Source organism: Chrysemys picta, chromosome 1 (assembly GCF_011386835.1).
Source record: "Chrysemys picta bellii isolate R12L10 chromosome 1, ASM1138683v2, whole genome shotgun sequence".
Taxonomy (NCBI): domain Eukaryota; kingdom Metazoa; phylum Chordata; order Testudines; family Emydidae; genus Chrysemys; species Chrysemys picta.
The window spans coordinates 132,752,742-132,776,301 of record NC_088791.1 but is presented as its reverse complement, the minus strand read 5'-3'; the positions used below and the strand labels follow the sequence as shown (position 1 = coordinate 132,776,301).

The 23,560-nt window shown below is 41.8% G+C and overlaps 1 protein-coding gene across 2 annotated transcripts in view; it reads right to left on the bottom strand.

Moving 5' to 3' along the window:
• VWF (von Willebrand factor) overlaps positions 1-23,560 on the bottom strand; it is a 247,614-nt gene that overhangs the window by 21,964 nt on the left and 202,090 nt on the right. For both annotated transcript variants that reach the window (XM_008165463.4, XM_065570815.1), the window contains exons 42-46: positions 23,077-23,282; positions 21,748-21,897; positions 8,098-8,208; positions 2,276-2,459; positions 1,543-1,583 (exon numbers count right to left, since the gene is read on the bottom strand). In XM_008165463.4, coding sequence (XP_008163685.2) covers positions 1,543-1,583; positions 2,276-2,459; positions 8,098-8,208; positions 21,748-21,897; positions 23,077-23,282 — 692 coding nt within the window. The remainder of the gene's footprint in view (positions 1-1,542; positions 1,584-2,275; positions 2,460-8,097; positions 8,209-21,747; positions 21,898-23,076; positions 23,283-23,560) is intronic.

Sequence of the window (23,560 nt, the reverse complement as noted above, 5' to 3'; positions counted from 1 at the left end):
TTTATATTCTGCATGCTGGGACAGGACATGGGGAGTTCAGAGTGTGTTGTGGGAATACTCATACAGGGTAATGCTGTCGGCTCTGCAAAAGGCCAGCACAAAGCCTCTTCAACACTCCAGTCACCTAAGCCCTCCGCACACATTGCCGAATTAAGACCACATTTGATTAAATAAATGGCTCATTCTCATATAGAACAGTAATACATTTTGGATCAAAAATTGCAAGACAAATCTGTATGTTGCTGAGTAAAGAACTAAGATGAGCCACTCTTGCAAGGGACTTCAGGGTCAGGCTAGCAACAGCACGCAGGTGTCAATGCATTGTTTAGTTGCAGCACAGAAGGCCAGTAGACATCCTAGAATGCATGAGAATGTAATTATTATATTACATGACCTAAGGTCATGATTAGGGTCTGCATGGAGTATTGTAGCCAGGTTTGGACACTATAAATCCCAATAGGAATGCATATATTCTAGAAAAGGTAAATAGGAATCAAAGAAAGGAAGCATATTACAACTTAAAAACTCATCCCACAATGTGCTGACAGAAATTTTGTGTTCCTCTGTGGATTTCATTCTGCGGGGAAGGAACTCTCTTACGCAGAAGGAAGGAATCTTATGATGACAGGGCTGTAGTTCTGATCAGATGACAAGCTTATGCATACATTATGTGAAAAACAAGAGACTGAAAAGGGTTCTTACTGCAGTGTGTAGTAGGTACCACAGAGATTTGGGGATAGTTATAATTTTAAATAAGCAGCAAGAGGGAAACTAATCTCTAAATTCCAGGAGTGTCCATAAAAGTTTAGGTTAAATGCATGGAGGGGCTTGTTCCCCTCGAGGGCGATCAGCATATTTGGAATTCTCTGTTACTAAATATACTGCCAGAATATGGATTTAAGAAAACAATGGACAACTGCTAGGACTCACCGAAGATAGCTTTGGGTATACATAAACTCAGATGCTTAACTCTGATCATTCCCACTGTCATGCATAGGGTTAAACCAGCCATTAGATGTGAGGAGGTCGAGAAGGAATTTTCTCTCAAGGCATTTTGTTAGGGATCTTGAGGGTGAGATGGGGTCAAGTAGTGAGAAGCACTAAAAGCAAAGGAGAGTTTCCCCTCCCCTCAGATGCTGTGCTGAGTGCTTTCCATCCTATTTGAATCTGCTTTAACCTCTGGGTGGGGCAAGGGAAGTTTCTCCTTTATCTGGAATGAGCCAGGATCATCTATCAGCATATTTCTCACAATTTGTTTCCTGTGATTGTGGTGGTCTGAAAGTACTTACAAGGCCCCCACCATTACAGTATCCAAAGAGGTGCCCAAGGTTAGACAGTGAATCTGTGGCACAGCGAGGAATTCAACCCGGATCCCTTGAGCCCCAGTCCAGTGTCTAACCATGAGACCACACTTTCCAAGCCTCAGTTTGAGGAAAGTGAGTCTGTAAATGGTATCTACATAGTAGTTCATTTATACTCTACAAATTCTCATTAAAATATTTAAATATCTTAGAGGCATTTGACATAAGAATATTATCTTACCCCGAGAACTGTGCCATTCAGAACACAACCATTCACAGGTTCTGGAAAAGAAAACATATACTTATTAGTGTTACCTGTGGCACTGCAATAGGTTTTATATATTATAGCCCTGATCCTGCATGCGTGGTAAAATTTCCACTGATGTCAATGGGAGCTGTCCCTGCATGAAGATGGCAATATTTGGCCCAACCCATACATCATATCTGCCAGAGGCCCTAATTTTGGCAGTGCTGTCCTGAATTCCTCTTCTGAATCTTCCTTAGCTGCCTATTTTTTCCAAATATGTAGCATGAAGTCCCCTACAGTTCAGGTTTCCCACTTACAGAAGATCCCCTGATATCTGCTCTATCAGTGGTAGACTCTTCTCCTTTTTCTCCCCACTCTCACTGCTCTCCCCCATTCCTATCCTCACAGCTTCTCACATGAGTATTTACGTAAGCTAAGTTAAGAGGCAGACGACAAGGAGACAAGGAGAGTGACTTGGAAAGAGGAATAATAACATGGTCATTGTAACTAATCAAATTTGAGTTTCTTCTTCAACTAATACCAGGGCTGTTTGCTACTGTCTGGAAGGTGCTGCAGTTTGTATTCACAATATTATAGGACAACTTCAAATTAAATTCGTTTACATAACATGGATTTTTGTAAGCTCCTAATGAGATGTACAAAATCAGTGAGTGAGCCACAGAACCCGAATCCTCTGATGATGCCGTTAGCAGTTGTGAAACCTTACCGCACCGGCAGGAAGGACAGCAATTTGTTATTCGGTCACAGCGCAACTCATATCCTAAATGGCAGGTGGGTGCCTCCATCTGAGAACATGACACGTTCCTTTTCTCAACAAAAACTTCATCGTTCACTCGGACACACTTGTTGATAATGCAAGGGCTGAAGGGGGATCGCCACTCTGTGCCGACCTAAGCATGGGAGATTGCAAAAGGTTTAGGAGGAGTTGGTAGTGTTTGTGCAGTGGATAGAGGAGGGGGCACCATAACAAACCCAAAATGACAATCGATTTAAGCTGTTGGACACAGACCCAAGAAGTTATTCCCTTTGCTTTAACTCCCAGAACTTTCAGCAAGGACCATGGTAGCCACCTGTCACCACACAGTTCTCCCTAAATCTTGGTGTGGACTGTGAGGTCATGGAATTGACTGCTGAATAGATTACAGAATTTAGGGGTGACAGGGACAGATTTAGGAGAAATTTAACTGCATGAAAAATCTGTGTAGGGGGACCATTTACTAGATTTAACTTAAAAAATTGCTCGTAGTGGCTGCTCTGGATTCAGAGGAACTATGGCAGATCTCTCTGTTTCTGAGGGGCCTTGTGGGAATTCAGATTTACAGAGACAGAGGCAGGCTTTTGGTAACATGTTTTGGACAGAAAAGATTTGTGAATGGAGAAAGGGGTCAGGTTCTTGTTGCTGGATACAGATGGTGGTACTTGCCACTGGGTGAGAAAGAGAGGGACCCTCAAGATCATACTGCTAGGAAGGGATGCCACAGCAGGCCAGAAAAAAGGGGTTATAGTTGCATGATGGGAGGAGGTGCTGATAGAGGCCAGGCCAAAGTCTTGGCTCTGTGCAATCCCACATTTGCCTCGTGAAATCATGAACCATGGGATTCTGGGGCTCATTGAAATCTAACATTGTTAATGTTTATACTATGCTTTCAAGAGCTAAATCACTATACAAATGTTGAATATTATTATAGCTATAATAAGTAAAAGTGCCAGATAGAAGTGGGACTTCCCACTGTGACTTTAATCCACAGTGGCACAAACACCGACAGTGAAGGAAGATTGACTATAATTAAGAATCATTTCAGAACCTTGGGAAAGGAACTGAAGATTAAATTGACTTCCCTTCTGTGCCGAGAACAAGCAAAGAATGCAAACACCAAGTGATAGGTGCCACAGCAATGTGTGAGCGCCTTGGATTCTTAGAGCCATTGAATGTGTTCTCTGAATAGAGACATTTTGGGAACATCTTTCTGTCTTTTGACTTCTTGGGAGAGATCTGAAGGGTTCAGTCCTGTAAGAATGCCAGGAGATTAACTCGCAGTGACATTGGCCCTGATTGAGCAAGGTACTCAAGCATGCGTCTAGCTTTAGGAATGGGAGCGGTTCTTAATATGAGAGGAGGAAAAGCCAAGCCTCTTGCAAGATTCTTTTTCTTAATGATGTTTCCCTGTTCACTATGACACGCATGATGTGGTATATTTTTTTTTAAATCTAATTAAAATAAATACATAATAAATCGTTCCTCAGAATTACAGATTAAAGACCACGAGCTATTTTAGTTTGTGGCTTTTTGTTGGAGAAAAAGCACCTTGGTTCTAGCAGATAGAAGATAAAGGTAGAACTCATTGCAAAAATATGTCCAAATTAAAAATATTCATTAGAAAAAAAGGCTGATAAATATTCAAAATCACTTACACAACTCTGGTAGCATAAAGGGTCTTTATAGTGGGTGTACATGTAACTTATTGCCAGAGTGTTGTCAAGGGGCTTTAGTGTAAATGACAATCGGGCTCTCGTTTTCTAACAAGACCATCAACCTTCAATGTATGAGACACTGGGAAAGTCAGTCCACTTTTTTCTGTCACCCGTTGAGTTATTTCAGTGTTAATAGCTGGAAAGAGACACAGTTACACACATCAGTGTATGTGGATTCTATGGTTTATCTAGGACAGTAAAAAATAGTAGATGCAGTGGAAGATGACACCATGTTTCTCTGAAAGCTTGATTTGTAAAGCAGAGAATGAATGATGTTGGTACATAGGACTGTCATCAGTTAAAATGTGAGGGGTAAAGTCTTTGAGCTGTTGCATTATTTATTCATTAATTATTATCATCATCAAGGAAAGAAGCTGATTTTCTTTGCAAAAAATACAATGAAGAATTAGCACTGAATAGTTGTGGACAGCAATATGTATAACAGTGGAAGTGGGTTAGCAAATCTGTTTTAAACTGGGGAGCAGAAGCAGGAAGAATGGAAGGCCTAGCATTCTAATATATTTAACTTACTATTTTCCTTCCCTACTGTTTTGATCCCCAACCGCTGCACAGGATTAGGCAATTTAATGCTCCTCGGGCAGGCAGAGGCTTGCCAAAGCTCACAGGGTTAAAAGCAGAACAAAATGATTAGGCTGAAGAAATACATAAATGAAGGGAAAAAGAAAACCAGTATCCACCTGGCTTTGCAAACTAGTGGGATATCTGCTGCACATGTAAATGGGGTCTGGGTTTTTTTTCCTTTATTATTTCTTTCATTTTTTCCAGCTATTCATTTACTCTCTGGAACAGTCACAAAGAAATTCTACTCAATGTGGTGCTGAAAATAAAATGTTATTCTGAGCAGACAACAAGTGCAGCACGGGCAACCACAGTACTGACTTCTTCTTACTGTCCCCTGGAAACGTGCTTCAACTCTGAGACACCCTTTTCAATGGGGAGAGAGAGAATTCACTCTCCATCTAGAGCTGTCACCAGATCTGCAGTGTTTGCCAAAAAGCAGTTTTGTTTTGACATTTTCAAAATGAAACGTTCTGATTTTTCAGTTAAAAATGGGCTTTTGTTTTGAAATTTCATGCATTTTTTAAATAAATGTTAAAAAATGCTTGACATTTAATTGAAATGTTGTGTTCAACCCAAAATATTTTTTTTTCAACTTTTTGAGTCACTGAAATTTTTTTAAAAACTCATTTGTTTTCAGTTCAACCCAAAACAGATTTATTTTTCAGTTTTTCAAAATTGCCAGCAAACCAAAAAGTCTGTTATTTTCACACCTCTATCTCCATCCCCATTCAGTCCCTGGCATCACTGAGTGTGCCAACGAATATCCAGATGTGATGTCCTGCTTGAAGCACGGTGACACCAGCTACTCAGTTCAAACAGTTCACTGCACAGACTTCATATGGTAATATCTTTAGGTCGCATCTAACCTCAGATTGAACTGACAATCTACAGATGAATAAGGGTTCACGGTGGTCAGTATCCTGGTACCAATCTCTTGAACCATCCATAGTAAAGTTCTAATCCTATATACACAAAGGTCAGAGAGATGGTCCTTTCGAGTTTTCTAATATTGAACAGTGGATGTGGGTGTTTACAGCCAGAACTGTCTGAGGCTATAAACAAAAAATCACTTCTTTTCAGTATTACTCATTGACTTTTGAAGGCTAAGAAAAATTCAGTTTACATCATTTATGGACACCAGACATTAGCAGTTTAACACTCTGATGCCATTAAATTCCACCTGATCTGCAAGAAGGGAGTGTGTGTTGCAGATCATTGTTATTCAACAGTGCTCATCCTGCAGGAATGTTGAGGCTATCGGGCTACATGTTTTATAACAAAGTGCTATGACTTCAGGAACATAGAATCATGTGTGCTGTCTCAGTGTTGTGTCAAATTTCAGAAGCAACAAGGACTATTTACATTTTTAAAGACAAAAAAAACACAACCCAAATATTTTAAATTAGAATGTCTGGGAGAGAATCATAAGCGTCCCAATTCAGCAAAGCACTAGAACATGTTTAAAGTTAAGCATGGATAGAACTGTCCAAATAATCAACTTTTTGGTTTGCTGGACAAACCAAAAAAAATTTTTAAATAGTTTTGGATTGACACTGCCCCCAAAATCAGTTTTCTTGTCTAAACAAATCAATCATTTTGACCCAAAAGGAAATGATTCATTTTAATTTGGACAATTTTTAAACTGATTTTTTTTTATTTGAAAGCAAAGGAAATTCTGAAATGCCATTCACAAAAGAGATGATTGGAGGTGTGTCGTCACCCACCCCCCACCCCCCCCATGGTCAGGGGACTTATCTGGGAGGGAGAAGAATTGGGTTCCAGTCCCTGTTCCAATGAATATTTAATTATTCATACAAAATGGAACAGCTTCAACAGGACAATTAAGAGAGACCACATCAGAATATCCCAGAGTCAAGTGGTCAGGACCCTGACCTGTAATGGGAGAAACCCAAGTTCAAATCCCTACCCATATCATGCAGAGCAGAGATTTGAAGTGGTGGCCTCCTGCATCCCAGCTGAGTGCTCTAGCCACAGGTCTATAAAGAGATACCACCCTCCTCCTCTTTTGTGAATGGCATCTAAGTCTACTGGTGACTCTAGGCCCACCATTTTTTCATTTTGCCAACGTGTGGCAAATCTGCAAATAGTTTTGCTCAACCAAAAACTGCATTTTTTTCAGTGAATAAATGATTTGTTCAAAAAAGGTTGCCCAGCTCTGAGCATGGGTTTAAGTCTCCAGTTTTAATTAGATTTATACACATGCTTAATTTTTTTCCTGAATCAGGGTCTACTGGTTCACTTCCAAGCAACAAGCTATTTTTAAAGCAAGGGGGAAATGCAAATATTTTGCTGACTAAATTATTTGGATAGGTTATCCTATATTCAGGAAGGTTTAATGTCTTCCTGGTCCTTATTTTTTTTAGTGTCACTAATATGTGGGAGGTCTTACTAAAAGATATGAGCTAGCTCAAACAGACGCTATGGGCTTGATGCAGGAATTAAATATGTCATGTTCTGTGGTCTGTGTTCTGTAGGAGATTGGACTATCTAGTCATGGTGCTCCTTTCTTGTCATACAATCTATGACTGCAACAGGACAATTAAGAGAGACCACACCAGAATATCCCAGAGCCAAGTGGTCAGGACCCTCACCTGTCATGGGAGAAACCCAAGTTCAAATCCCTACCCATATCATGCAGAGCAGAGATTTGAAGTGGTGGCCTCCTGCATCCCAGCTGAGTGCTCTAGCCACAGGTCTATAAAGAGATACCACCCTCCTCCTCTTTTGAACCAAGTGCATTACGACTGGCTCAGGTTAACAGAGCCTAAAACATTAAGATTAAGAGACTTCAGTAGTTTGAGCACAATACTGGAAGATACAAATTCCTTCCTCTTCTACTGACTTAGTGTTTGACTGTGGGCAAGTCACCCAGGCTACGTCTACACTACGAGGTAGAGATGTGATTCTCAGCTTGCGTACACATACTTGCTCTAGCTCGATGAGAGCCAGCCCAAGAATGAATAGTAGTCACAGGGAGCAGCAGCAGGGGCACGGCATAGCCATGCTGAGTACAAATCCAACTTCACCCTGTGGGTACGCACTCAGCACAGAGCCCCGCTGCTGCTGCCCGTGCTACTGCAGCTGCGCTGCTATTTAGACGTGTGCCGGATCTCCTACAGCGTGTGTGAGTATGTGTCGAAAAGTTGGGAACCACACCTCTCGCTCATAGTGCACAAGGAGCCTTAGTCGCTCTATGCCTCAGTTGGGCATAATATCATCTCACGCACAGAAGCATTGTAAGGTTCACTTTAAATTTCTAATATGCCTTTGAAGATGTAAACTGGTATTACTACTCCTAATAAACTAAACATGGACATGACAACCAGCTGATCTGTTTACACAAAAAGCAACCTGCACATTTTCCCTTCTCTGGAAGAGAAAAACGTTTTAGTCCCATCTCCTAAATGAGAACGACTGAGCACATTGTTAGCAGCATGGAACTCTTGACCTTACCTCATGCAAACGGACATCTACATCCCCTCGAGACCATGAGTTCTGCTCTTCACACATAGTCTTCTGACATTTTCCACAACACTCCCCTTCCCGGTTGACATATGCATATCCCTGTCAAAGGAGAACAAGGTAGTGGTTGTAGTTATATTAGAAAGCCACACAAGACAATGAGAAGTTTGATGATGATACATTTGCAAGAGACACTTAACATGAAGATTGTCATAGTACAATTTCTTATTGTATAGTGCAGTTTAAACAAAACTATAAGGACATAGGAATTGCTGTAACAGAACAAATGGTCCACGGTAAGTGGCCAATATTATGTGTTTCAGAAGAATGTGAAAAACCCTCATAATTGTGCAATATTATTCACTACAGGTAGAGACTTCTAACTGATTATCGGCTGCTGATTCGTTTACTGAAGCCACTGATTTTTCCCCACTAACTAGAGTAACTGCAGACATTATTCTTATTCATGTGTCTAGTCCATTTTGAATCTCACTAAGGGCCTGGTCCTGAGAGGATATGAGCATCTCCAGTGAAGTTCTGAGCAGCCTTTCTCTGAATTCAATGAGAGTCAATGGTTCCTAGCACTTTGCAGGATTGCCATAATTAATTATTATTATTACTGTTATTGTGTTGCAGGAACACTGGCAGGCTCCAAATAAGGATCAGAACTCCATTGCATTAGATTCTGGACAAATCATGCAGTAAGAAAGATATAACTCCAGCCCCAATGTGCTTACAATCTAGATTTCTGACAAGATTTAACAGAGAGATGAAACAAACAAGCAAAGATGGATGGGGAGGCTGAGGAAATATTAAAATGAGCATGTTTTGGTCCCTAAACTATTTCTTTCAATAATATCTTGCAGCAGTGAGTTCCAACATTTAATTGTATGCAAGCATTTTATTTTATCCAGGTAAAATTTGTTGCACTTTGCACTACCCTCTAGTTCTGAGGAAGAGCAAATTAATGCTTTCCCCTGGCCTATTCCTCTTATTTTCTATAACAACCATTTCATTTATTCCCTGTCTGTGCTGTAAAAGACCTGTCACAGTCCACTATACCAGGACTTCGCAACCCATGGCACCTCATGCACAGGTTAGTTATGAAGAGGTGCCCTCTGGCTGGACCCTACAGATTGGAAAAAATAGCAGCAAAATCTTTCAGACACTATGGCCCAATGAGAGCAAGCAAAAGAGAAGAAAAACAACTGCACATCCCTCTTCTCCCTCCCCTTATGCCACACCCAATCTCAGAGCAGCTCCTCTTCTGCCTCAACTCTTTTGCTTTCTCAGCAATCAGCTCTGAGGGAAGCTCTCAAGTGGCTGCAAATAACTGTAGGATAGGGTAGGTCCTGGGAAGAAACCCAATGTGAATCCCAGGTTAAATAAATCTTTAAGAATCACAGTATCATCTCCATTTAAAAAAACCCAACAAATCATCTATAGAACTATAGGAGGGTTTTTTAAATGGTTTTGCTGATTTACAGCTATTATGGAATAAGCAAATGTAAGAAAGAACTATTCTAGCAGCATCATGATTGTTAATCAGTGAACAAAAAGGAGGGAATTCAAAATTAAGGGTGAATCAGAAAAATGTTTAATATGTTCAGCCATCTGACTGGGTTTACACTCAAACAAAGGTGGAGAATTATTCAGAGTTGCTATAGCCAATCTCCTCAGTTTGCAGATAATTGCGTATGGAGCAGAAAAATGTATTGGCTGATCATTTCACTGGTGATTTGGCCACTACTTTCCTTCATAAAATAACCAACCACCACACAGTCTAAGACACTGGAGCATCTGGCTAACTGAAAGAAAGCAATATCTTTATTTCTCCATCTCTGGGTTTGAAAAGCATGGAGCCCCATAGGGCATAGAGCAGTTCTACTTTCAGTACTGAGCTGGCAACATGATGACCTGAATTTGAGACGAGGACTAAAATATTCAATAAGCTCAGTGCCACCTTTCACTCTGGTTTTACATCTGTAAAGTGGATGGCTGCTTTTTAGGAAGGCTCTGCATGGATGTTGGAAGCCTTGACCCCATTACCCCTGTCCAAGCCACAGTTAGCCCTGCCAACGTCAATATGAGCTTCTTTTCATGGACAGCCCAATCGCTGTACCTGAAAGCATGAGCCACCTTGCATAATGAATGGGGCAGAACAGAGTGCAAAGTTGACAGATCTTCCTGACAAACAGATGTGTTTAACAGAGTTGTTTGGGAAATATTTTGTTCTCATTAAACATTTCAATTAAAACACATTTTGTTAATTTTTCTTTGCAGATTTTCAGGTTTCCATTGAAAATTTTCAGTTTGAAACCAAAACATTTTTGGTTTTCAACAAAAATGTTCAATAAAAATACAATTTCTTTTTCATTAGAATTTCTGTTTTGACAAAAAAAAAATTAGGTCAAAATCTTCTAATGGGAAATTTTCCTCTAGCTCTAGTATTTAACTTAGAAATTCAAAACAGCCTCATGAAGAATTTACCTGAACACATTTTAGCCTGTAGATTCTACAAACAGTTTGCAAATAGACTATACATTTGATCTTTCGATATTAAACCTCCATGACTGGTCACTTAAGCATGGCTTCTGTTCCCTTTTTGAATAACTTTTATATCTTTTAATATAAATATTTTAGGCCTTGGCCCTGAAGTGTGACTCATATGGACTGATCTCTGAAGGTAATGGGGCTTTTTGTGAGCACAGAGGTTTGCCCACGTACATCACAGCGGAAGACTGAGTCTTTAGTAGCGTAATTTTGATTGTGTGTGAAGTCGTACTGCTGAATCTGTTATTTTGCATTGCTTCTGTTTGTTAAATATATGTCAGAAGCACCTCCGGCATGTGAGAGATGCTTTTTATCTTTGTTATAAATTCAAATAGACAAAAAAATATGATAATCAGCTGCTTTTGCCCAGAATTTATTCAGTTTCTTGAGTAAGTGGACCCTGGCTATGGGATCTGAAATTGCAAAGAAAAGGGGGTGAAAATAGCAAATTTGAAACGTGCTTCAGAATTCTCAACAATTTTCACAAATACATTTTCCCCCAACTGGTGGCCCAGCTAGAGGTGCAAATGACATCATGGCTCTTTGTGGGACTGGAAACTGAGTCCGACTCTCTATGGATCTGGCTCATTTATGATACCCAGGTCTCCTCTATAGTATGAAGAATTGTTCTCCAGAAGACAAATTAGTCAATGTATTTACAACATGAAAGTAAGAGCTCACAAGTACAAAGACAGTTCCTTTTATTTGTTTTAAAACACAAATGGGTGCAAGTTAATTTTTAGTAAAGGAAAATATATGACGACTATCAGGAAAAATAAGCTCTTTTTAGCCAGCTCAATAACCTCCAAAAAGAAGTGATGGAAGCCTGTTTGGGGATCTGAAACTCAACTGGATAAAGAACTACAACATATATTGCTGGGAACAACCCTCCATTGGGCAGTGTATGGACAAAATGATCGAGGGTACATCTAACACTGCACTGCCCCCTCCCTGGCTTCAGAGCCTGAGCTCCAGCCCAAGCTCAAATGTCTACACAGGTATTTTTAATGCCTTAATGTGAGCCCAAGTCTGTAGACCTGGGCTCTGACTCACTGCAGTGGGTTTGAAAATGCAGTGTAGACATACCTCTAGTAGATCCTTAGATACTATGGTGATGAGTGCCACAAATTTCTGGATAGATTGGGTTAGACAGACTAGACAATCTTTACCATCGCTATCCTCCATAGTTCTGGGACCACTTGTGATGCAGAAATGCAACATTGTTTGAAACTTTTTGTTCAAGTTTTTACTTACTGCACTGACTCGACATTCTGCTAGTTCCCCTGTTTTCAAGGACGGATCTTCTGCTTTTATTTCATTTTTCCCCCCTCCGCCCTGGTCTTCTATACATTTGGAGTTCACATTTCAAATAGAGATTCAAAACTCAGAATGAGCCTGTAGAAAGTTTCCAAGCATCTGTCACATTGACATGAAGATCACTGTCTATGGATCTGAAAAATCCTATTGCCCTGGGAGGTAAGGAATAACGAACACAAACCATCCTTCACACTTGAGCAGGTGCACATGGCTGACTTGGGAGTAATAATAAGCAGCAGCTGTGGGGAAACTTACAAGGGTTTAGTTACACCGACTCTCTCCCCCTGCACAAGCTCTGAGACAGAGTTGAGCTCAACAAGGGAAGGTGACAGCATATGGATAAAATCACAGGGTAGAGAATATTCACACTCTGTTGAACTGGAGTTAGGTTTGCAATAAACCTAGGAGGAACTTGAGTTAATTCCATGCCCTTCAGAAGTGACAGAGGATTTTACACTCTGATTCATTGACTATTTAAGGTTATTAAAGGGATCTACATATTCTGTGACTTGGCATATTTCCACATATTCTCTTTAATTCTAACTTTCCGCGAGGTCTGGGAGCTGCTGCACACTTCATCCTCAGGAGGATGCCGAGTCTTTGCAAACAGAACAGAGACTCTTTCAGCTCCCCCTCTAACAATAGGGTGGAAAAGAGAGTGGAGATCATCCCTCAAAATAGGGACTTTTCTTAAAAATCCATGAATATTTGGCACTTAAAAGCCATGGGGATGGATATATTACAGACCGACACAGATTAAAGGGATATAATCAGAGATTGAGAGAGACTGAGATAGATCCAACAGGATTTATTTGGATGATGCTGAACTATTCAGGCCAGCTCCTCAGTTGGTGTAAATCAGCACCGCTCTACTGATTGAGCTACACGGATTTACACCAGCTGTGCACCTGGCCCCCAGTTTACAAGTCTTCAAAGCATTAAGATTTATTGTCCCTTGTTCTGCCATGAGCTAAGGCAATAAAAACAAAATGTTCATAACGATCTTCCGAGTCATTTACATGGTTACTAAATATCATCATTTCACAGTCAACATTCAAACTACAGTCTTCCTTTAAAATATCTTTTCTTTGATCTTTCATGCATATAACATTAGCCTTTTACAGTCATGCTTAACATATGGGAGAAGACAAACTTTGCTACTTCAAAGAAAAATGTCAGTTTGAAATACTGGAGATTAAAGTAATAGATTTCATGGTCAGCATCCATTACAATCATCATTTGCCATGCCTCGGCATGAATGCTCCAAATGCTCTTGTGTTATAATTTAACACAGTTCTCAAGAGGCCTGAAAATCTTTCATAATCGATTTACACACACTTAGCCAAATGGGTCTGATTAAGATGTGTATCACTGAAAGTTATGTATGAAATGCTTTCCATAATCACATCACCCTTAAACTGAGTATGTTTATATCATTTACCCAGGTTCCTGATTTTAAGGATGCTGACAGGAAGCAAGAATGAAAGCAGGTGTTCCCTTCACATTAATTAGTGTTTGTATAGTCCTTTGAAATTGTAACCCACTGTATTATTATTATGCTCCAGAGAGCTATTTTGATGTACTCATACAGAAATCATGTTGAAAAACCTCCAGGAGAACAGTAAGGTGCAGACACTACTCCTCCTGGTGGCAGATTCAGCAATTACAGCAATGACCCATTTTCTCTCCCAGAAACTCCTTGCCACTAGAAAGAATGAGATGGGGAGAAAAGAGAAACAAGGGCCCGTGACACAGGTCAAAGCAAATCCATTTCTATTTTGCAAGTTGGAGTTCATCTGAATGGAAAGCTTTTGGGGTGGATTTTATTTCATTGTTAATTTTTTATATTTGTACAAACACCTTGAAATAGGTGCATTTTAATGAAAAGTGTAGAAACGCATCACACAAAATAAATAGAGAGTTTTGAAAACAAGGTCAGTTTCAAAATTGATCTTACCATGAAGGATCTGGGGGTTCTAGTGGATCACAAACTAAATATGAATCAACAACGTAATACTGTTGCAAAAACAGCTAACATCTTTCTGAGATGTGTTAGCAGAATTGTTGTAAGCAAGACACAAGAAGAGGAGGTTAATTTTCTGTAACTGGTGGTTCTTCAAGATGTGTGGTCCCTATTTGTATTCCATTCGTGGGTGTGAATGTGCGGCATGCGCCTGAGTCCAGAAGGTTTTCCTAGCAGTGTATGTTGACCCACACATGCATCGAGCCTCTCCAGTGTCCCTCTTGCCGCTGAGTAGTCCAGTATGCAGCAGAGGATGTGGAGGGCGGGTACTGGAATACAAATAGGGACCACACATCTCAAAGAACCTCCAGTTACAGGTAAATAACTTCCCCTTCTTCTTCGAGTGATGGTCCCTATATGCATTCCAGATACGGGTGATTAGCGAGTAGTGGTCAATGCAGAGGTGGGTGCGAGGATGCGATAGGAAGTGAAGTCTGCAGTGTGGTTTGGCCCACAGCAGCATCTGTAGCTGCTGATTGCTAAATTACATAGTGTGTCATGAACGTGTGGATGGAGCGCCAGGTTGTTGCATGACAGATGTCTTGCCATGTGAGGCAGGCCGATGTAGTCTCTTGTGCTTGCATAGAATGCACTGTGACTCCATCAGACAGTGGGATGTTGGATTGCGTGTAGCGTTCGTGGATGCAGCCAGAGACCCATTTGGAGATTCATTGGGAGGAGAGGGCTTGGCCCTTGGATTGGTCAGGGATGGTCACAAATAGTTTTGTGATGTGAAAAAGGAATGAGCCCTGTGGAGGTAGAATACCAGTGCACGGTGGACGTCAAGGGAGTGCAGGGCTCTGTCCATATGGGAGGCGTGTGGTTTGGGGTGGAAAACAGATAGGTGGATGCACTGATTAAGGCGGAACTCCAACACTACCTTTAGGAGGAATTTAGGGTGAAGTCATAAGCAAACTTTATCCTTGTGGGAGACAGTGTAAGGGTAGTCTGCCATCATGGCCACCAGTTCACCGACCCATCTAGCTAAGGTAATGGCTACCAAGAATATCACCTTCCTGGAGAGGTGGGAGAGGGAACACATTGCCAGCAGCTCGGAGGATGGCTTTGTGAGGGCAGACAGGACGAAATTGATGTCCCATGGGGAGTGAGCTTGAGCACTGTCAGGAAGGTAGTGAATAAACCCTTCATGAAACAGATGGTGGTAGGATGCATAAACTCAGAGGTGCCATGCACAGGGGGGAGAAAGGCACTGAGAGCTGCTTGGTGGACTTGTACAGAGCTATGGGCAAGGCCCAACGTTTTGAGATCAAGAAGGTGGTCGAGGACGCTAAGTATAGTGCAGTGGATGGTGATGGCAGTGAGCCCATGAGATGAAGCATCTCCATCTAGCTCTATAGTAGGGCCTGGTGGATGCCCTGCTCTGGAGGAGGATGTGTCTCACCAAGCATGCCCTGTCTACCCCTGAGCCCCATCCAAATACCAGGCCGTGAGATGAAGGGGGCCCAAATTGGGATGTCGGAGTCAGCCCTGATCTTGTACGAGATGATCCAGTAGTGTCCGGAGGTGGAGTGGTGTGCGGGTGGTGAGTCTAAGAAGGTCTATAAACCAGAACTGGCATGGCCAGAATGGGGCTGTAAGTATTATGGTAGCTCGGTCCTACCGGATCTCGTGTAATACATGTGGGAGGAAGTGAATGGGGGGGGGGAAGCATAACAGAGGTTGCCTGTCCAGGGGAGGAGAAGAGCTTCACCCTGCAAATCCTTCCCATGGTTCCCCTTTCAGTTTTTGCAAGTGGCGAAGAGTTCTCACCATGGGGTGCCCCATTGGTGGAATAGGTATCGGAGTGTGATGTTGTGTAACTCCCGCTTGTGGTTGAGGAAGAGAGTCCTGCTGAGCATGTTTGCTAGGGCATTTTGGGTGCTTGGGAGGTACGTGCCTTGGAATATTACATGGTGTTTGAATCACCAGTTCTAAAAATGGATGGATGCGGAGCAGAGGGTGGGAGATATGTCGCTGCCTTGCTTGTTTATGTACATGACCACAGCAATGTTGTTGGAGAGCAATAGAACATGGGAGAGAACGAGCTCCGCTGCCAGGAGAAGGTGCTCTGCGTGGCTGGGAGTCCTAGGCATGCCCGTGGAAATACCAGAGGATCCAGGTGGCATTTGCGTGGCTGGCTTATCCAAGCAGCATGGAGGTGGAGGCAAGACAGGCAGTGCATGCACTGGTGAGCACTCTGAACAGGCAGCTACCAGGGTGGTTGTTGGTACTGTTGGATCCCATTTGTACCAAGCTTTTCCCTCCACCCAGGGAAGTTTGAGCACTGGTGCAGTTGTCTCCGCATGCGACATCTCACCCAAGCTGGCACAGCTCGGGGAGTAAATGCTGCACTTAGTGGCAGTCCAATATGGTGACCTGCTCTTGTGCTCTCGAGACTGCTTCTTGATCTCAGTTCTGGGCTTGTCCTTCACCACTGGTACTGCCAGATCCAGTACATGGGAAGAGGTCGGAGGTAGTGCTCACTGCTAGTGAGATTGCTGTACTGGTGATTCTGACAATCCCACATCGGAATGAGCACATAGTTTCATTGTTTCTTCCATGAGGAATTTATGTAGGTGGAGCTCCAGAGCTTCCTGGTCTGAGGTGGGAAGGACTTGCAGATGGAGCAATGAGCTGTGATATTAGCCTCATTGAGGCAATAAAGACATCTCTGCTATTTGTCACTCACTGAGAATGAGCACGGGCAGAAGGCACAGTTTTTAAATCCCAGAACGTGTGGCATAATCCCCAAGAGGTGTAAACATTCCCCAAACGAGGATGACGATCATTATTAACCTACTACTAATCCTACAACTACTATCTATGCTCTAAACAACTATATACAATGGACAGAAGTCAGTCTCTTAGCAAGAACTAAAAGCACGAAGGAACAGTGGTTCTGACTCAGGTCATGCAGCCATAAGAGGGAACTGGAGAGGCATCGACCCGCACAAACTATTATACCCTCGGCTGGGAGTATGAGGGGACCCACGACGCATGTGTGGGTCAATGGACATTATTAGGAAAACCTTCTGGACTCAGGTGCATGTGCACCCACTTATAGAATACATATAGGGACCATCACTCAAAGAAGTAATTCTTTCACTCTACTCAGCACTGATAAGGCCTCAACTGGAATACTCTGTCCAATTCTGGGCACCACTTTGGGAAAGACATGGACAAATTGGAGAAATTCAAGAAGAGAGTAACAAAAATAACTAAAGATCTAGAAAAACGTGAGCCACATGGGAAGATTGACAAAACTAGATTTGTGTAGTCTGGAGAAAAGAAGACTGAAGGGCACATAACGGTCTTCAAGTATGTAAAAGGTTGTTATAAAGAGGAGGGTGATAAATTGTTCTCCTTAACCACTGAGGATGGGTCAAGAAATAATGGGCTTATATTGCAGCAAGGGGGTTAGACGTTAGGAAAAATTTCCTAACTGTATGGGTTGTTAAGCACAAACAAATTACCTGGGGAAGTTGTGGAATCTCTGTCATTGGAGGTCTCCAAAAACAGGTTAGACAAGCCCCTGGCAGGGATGGTCTAGATAATACTTAGTCCTGCCTCAGTGCAGGGGACTGGACTAGATGACCTATCGAGTTCCCTTCCAGTCCCACATTTCTATGATTCTATGAATGGGGCCCCAGCAGAATCATTTGGAGATGGGAGTGTGATGTGCTTGGGTATCTTTTTTCTGGTTGTGTTTATACTAGGGGAAATTTGTAAGCTTTCCCCTCCTTCTCCTAGTGGTGGAACTTGTAGCATAGACAGTATATGAGGGGGAAGGAAGTTATTACACCATGTCATCCAATCTTATCCTCAGCAGGATTAGACGGCACAGCTGTAAGAGCACCTGAGCCCCCTCTATACAAGAGCTTCCACCATTGCTCCCACTGGTAGGGATCCACTGGTGCAGAAACACACTTAGAAATTGTTTCATTGCAGATGCACTTGTCATCTGAGAAGGGGGGGGCAGGAGTAGCTCAGTGGTTTGAGCAGTGGCCTGCTAAACCCAGGGTTGTGATTTCAATCCTTAAAGGGGCCACTTAGGGATCTGGGGCAAAATCAGTACTTGGTCCTGCTAGTGAAGGCAGGGGGCTGGACTCAATGACCTTTTAAGGTCCCTTCCAGTTCTAGGAGATAGGATATCTCCATAAATTTAATTTAATTTAGCCAGCTGAACTCTGCCCATTCTGGAGACCTGGGGCTGAGAAACCACAGAGAAAGGAGATGAAGAAATGAATAAGGATTTCAAAAGAGGTGGGAATAGAGGCAGTGGCGTATCTGACCTGAGTTAAGAAACTGGCAATGTGTACATTTACAGACAGAACCTGTGGAAGATGAGGGCTAGCTCATTGTCAGGCATGATGCCAACCTTATTTATGGACAGTGGTGGAGACGCACTGTAGGTCTGAATTGTTTATCTTAACAAAAGGTTCAGGGGTAACTTAGTCATGGTCTATAAGTATCTATATGGTGGATAGAACTTTGATAATAGAGGGCTCCTTCAATCAGGCAGACAAATTTATAACAAGATCCAAGGGCTGGAAGATAACTTCAGACTAGAAATAAGGCATAAATTGTTACCAGTGAGAGTAATTAAACATTGGAACATCTTACTGAGGGCTGTGGTGGATTCTCCATCACTGGACATTTAAAAAATCAAGATTAGATGTTTTACTAAAAAATATGATCTAGTTCAAACAGAAATTAATTCAGGGAGTCCCTATGGCCTGTGTTATACAGGAGGATAGACCAGATGATCATAATGGTTCCTTCTGGCTTTAATCTATGAGATATAGATAAGAGGGAGTGGTACCTGAACATGCTCTTCCTTACCAAGAAATCATAACAACGATCCCCAGTTTAAGAAGCTTCCTAACACTAATACAACTTCCTCTGAGATTGCATCTGATCTAAAAGAGCTTTGTGGACAGTGCAAAGTGGGAAATTATTTTGGCTGGGACAATACAAATCAGTAATAAGTTTAGAAGAAGTAGAGTTCTCCACTTTGAAGGTTCTGACAGCAATAGCACAGGTCCTGCCACATCTGATAATTTACTAAAACAGCATAAGAAAGCTACCACGGTCCCCTCTGTGATAATGCTAAACCTTTTAGTGATTACAATGCTCATACTTAGGGTTGATTTGCACAGAACTTGCAGCTGTGCATTAATAATGATTTATCAGAGTAACAGTTTATTGACAACATTATGGCTATGAGCCAAAAGCCAGTTTGATATTTTAAGGTCTGATATTTCAGAACTTACTAGGCTAGAAACAAATGCCTTACGCAACAGGAAAGAGGGGGCTCCCCTGCAGTGGCTTAACACTCTTGCTTCTACCCTTGATGGTTTTTGAGACACTGGAGCCCATCCTGAGCCTTGGACCAATGTAATTTTGGGGGAAAGTCCAGACTTAAGGAAAGAACGAAAGATTTTTGTAGCAGTGTATTTTTAAAATGGCATCTATTTGAAAACTGCTCAAGTTTTGAGGTGGATAAATGACCAGAGTGCAGCTGAGGTAGTGAAAGATAAAGGTGATTTATCACATTAATACGACTTCCACATAGACATACATGCCATCTAACCTTGACTTTCTGAACATACTGGTGGACAGTACATTTGGATTAGCACGTCAGCTGAGATTTCAATGTCAGCTGAGATTTTCAAAGGAGTCTAAAAGAACTAAGCACCTAAGTCCCATTGAAATTCAGTGGGAGTTGGGCACCTAAATCCTTTGGCGAAAATCCCAGCTGTAATTAAATGAATAGACTTCAGAAGACGGGGCTGCTTTTTAGGTCACAGAATTTTGAATAACTGAAGTCTTCATAACCAAGCATGCAATGCATGCAAAATGTGCAAAAACCTATGCAAATGTAAGCTTAAATGAGAATTTAAACACACTAGTCAGGAAATGCAATGAACCTACAGCAATATTAACTCACTCACAAGGCACCTGAAGTGCTGTTGGCATTAAGATATACAAATCAATGCAAAAAAAACCCAACACCCACTAATAATAAACAGGACAATTTTACTGCACAAATGCACAATGTGGCCAAGTTAACGTTATTCAAACATTTGAATTTCCAGACACATTATGACTGGTTTTGATTTAAAGGGTAAAAAAAATGCTGCTGGTTTTTCAGATCATAAGCTGTATTTGTAGTGTGGATGACTAACAACCATATTTTGAATGTAACTGAGCAGATTTGAAGTGGGAGAACCATTGAGCAAGAGTAGATATCACTGTGATGGCCTGGCCACTTTTCTGACCATCACTGCATTTTAATCAATGTGCTTGTTATTAACAAAGGTGGTTTGTGGAAAGCCCTTCACAGGTGTTGCAAGGGGAGGGAAGAATAGTAGGAAACAGGCTGCAAAGAGCTTTTCCTTCCTCTGGCATTCACTTCTATGTAGTCCCCACAGAGGAACAGTGGCCGTGTCAGCTATAATGTATCCAACTGGGCATGTTAATCAGCAACAAGTGTGTGCAACTAATTTAGGAAAACATGCTGTCCAGTCAATTGTTTGAATAACTTCTGAGTTACTGTAATGTGCACCTGATTAGCAACATTTAAAAAACAGAACTAAGCAAATAAGTACTTCAACCCACAAAGAGCTTCACTGGTGTAACCAATGTGCCGAGATCCATGGGCAATATGATCCATTCATGGGTTCTCCTGGCAAGAAGACTTCATCCAAAGTTGAATCTTAAGGCATTTCACTGCTGTATTGTCTCTTAACTAACCCAGTTACCACCTGCTGCTACTACTAAACTGCAAAAAGAAAGTCATTCTAGCTTCCTTGTCTTCCAACTGGAACTAGTATTCAGCCTTTTTAAGTGGATAGCTGAAGCCAGAGTAAAAATTGGTTATAAATGTTGATTAAGAAACAGATTTCAGATTATAGAACACTCCTGCTGCTAGGCTTTAGTGTGCATCGGTTTGCAGAGCACTAACTACTTAGTTTTACTGAACGACTGAGGAAAAACAAATAGCCCCAATTTGTCCTGCTGTGTGGTGTGAAGGGGACCAAACAATGGGAAGAGCCATGGGTTGAGAGGGCACTATGAAGTGTGTTTTCCAGTCCCACATACCCAAGGTTAGCTTCACCTCACATTCTGTGCAACCTACAGGACACAAAGAAAATGAAGAATAGGCCGTGGAGCAGCGGAACTGCTGGTGTAAACAGTATACTCCCTTTTCCTGTGTGGAGTATAGGCCATGAAGAGAACAAGGATCATAAATATGTCTGACAGCAGTCTTAACTAATCCTGACAGGTCTGAAATCCCCACAGGAGTCAAAGTGCTCTGATGGTGGCTGGTGGCAGCATGCCACATCTTCTAGCTGTGCTGCTATTGCTGAAGAGAGCTGAGTGGAGCATGTGGATAAGCAGATAAATAGGTGGGCTATTTAAACAGCACCAGGAAGCTGAGCAGGAGAGAGGGGATTAGAAGCCATGCAGGCTGCTATGGACAGTGGTCTCTCTCTCTCTCTCTGGTCCAGAGAACTAGCCTAACTGGGCCCAGAGCCTTTATGGACTAAGTGTGGGGACTCTGAACCAGTCTTGAGATAAGGGCCATCTGAACTGCTGTTATAACTGCTCCTTCTCTGAGACCTTCCTGAAGAGTAAATACTTATTGTGTGAATTTGGTTTTGGCTTCCCCCTTGCTCGGATCCTCTGCAGCCATGCTAGCCCCCACAGTCTTGTTCTGATGCCTTCCTTTATGCGTTACTCACCTGAGGGCAGATCGTACTGCACTCTTTCTCAAGACATTCTGCAATATGAAGTCCTGTGACAGCATCTTCCATGTCAGTGCAGGTGCAATCTGTACAGCCTTCTTCCCAGGATTTCCCAATGGGGTAGACAACATTGCGATGCACACAAACCTGTCAGTGCAGTGAATGCATCAGTGAATACACATAAGGGCACATGCCATTCACTCTGAAAGACTGACTTTCTGTCTGCCCATCTCTTCTGGGATTTACCAGATCTACCATAACTCTTACAGGATGTATTGGACCCAGTGGAAATGCCTCAAGTCTTGAAAAGCTGTGGCTAGTTTATTACAAAAACAAAAGAGTTGCTGAAATCCAATGGGGCAGAGACTGCTTGACTGAATTCAGTGGAGTTAGCCAGGGTTTGACTCAGTATAACTGAAAGAAGAGTTTGGTCCAATATTCAGAGATAATAAAATAATAAAACCTAGTATCATTATCCCCTTTTCACAGATGGGGAAACTGAGACACAGATCAGTGAAGTGTTGTGCCCAAGGTCACCCAGTAGGCCAGTGGCAAAGCTGTGAATAAAACCCAGGTCTCCTGTGTCTCAACTAGTGCTCTATCCATTAAGCTATACTATCTCCAGATCTTAATGTAGTATAGTAGTTATACGAAGAAAAAACAGTTAGGGACAAATTCTATTGTGGTGTAACTCTATTAGAGTCAATGGCATTACTTCAGGGATGAATTTGGCCCCAAATGTCTACATGATAACAGCTCATGTGAAGAACTACAGTGAAATCAGTGACCGGATGCATCAGGCATGGTCAAAATGCAGCTGCTCTAATGAGCATTAATGTATTCACAAGTATTTCAATTTAATATGGCAAGTAGATTGTGTGCATATTTGAATAGCAACAAAAAGAAAGCTTTTAAAGAGTGAAATTCTGAAATGGAACATCTGTACAGAACATAAGCCATGAGCTTTTGCAATTACAGAAGCAAAGTAAAAACTTCAGAATGATCTCTGAAATTCCTGCTGCCAGAATGACTTCAGAGCCGCTACATGATTAGCTGTATTTTCATCCTAAAAACCACAGAGTTACTGTGAACAGTTTAGTTTTGTTAATGTTGCAAGACATTATTACAATGTAACACGCATAGTGATGTGCAATGGTTCACTTTGGTCGCGTACAGTCTTATTACTAAAAGCCTTCATGTACTTGTCTGGCATTGCTTTGGGAGACTTGGCATTACCACGTGAAAACTGAGCTGATTGCTTTGGAGCAGTCTCTCCTTGCAAGAAGGATATTTTCCTCTGTAAGAGGAACAGTTCATTGCACTCACCTTGTCTGGAATGCAGTTCGTAGTTGTGCAGCCACAGTCATTGGTGACAGACATAGATAAATATCCAGCTGGGCAGTGCACTGTAGAATTGGTACAGCTGCAGGTGCACTCATATTTGTCACAACACTGGGTCTTCTTAACAGTCAGCTCTCGATGTGGAGGGCAGGAAGGGGTGTGCTCTCGCTTGCATTCCTCTGGCTTGCAAGCTATCAAATAATTAGGTATCACACTGAGCACAGGGCATTTCAGAATGATATAATAGAAACCACAAGTGTAGTTTCTCTTACAAACAAGCCTCTGATATGGCAATGAGATCCACTAGGGATTGACTTCAATAAGTCACACAGGTGTAGAAGTCCCAACTAGCAGATCTTATTGCAAGTTCAGGACCAATGTTTTTATTCCTTCAAAAACACCTTCCCTCATTTATTACATAGTAAAAAGTATTTGTAATGTTAGTAAACTCTTGATCAGAGCCCCTGCA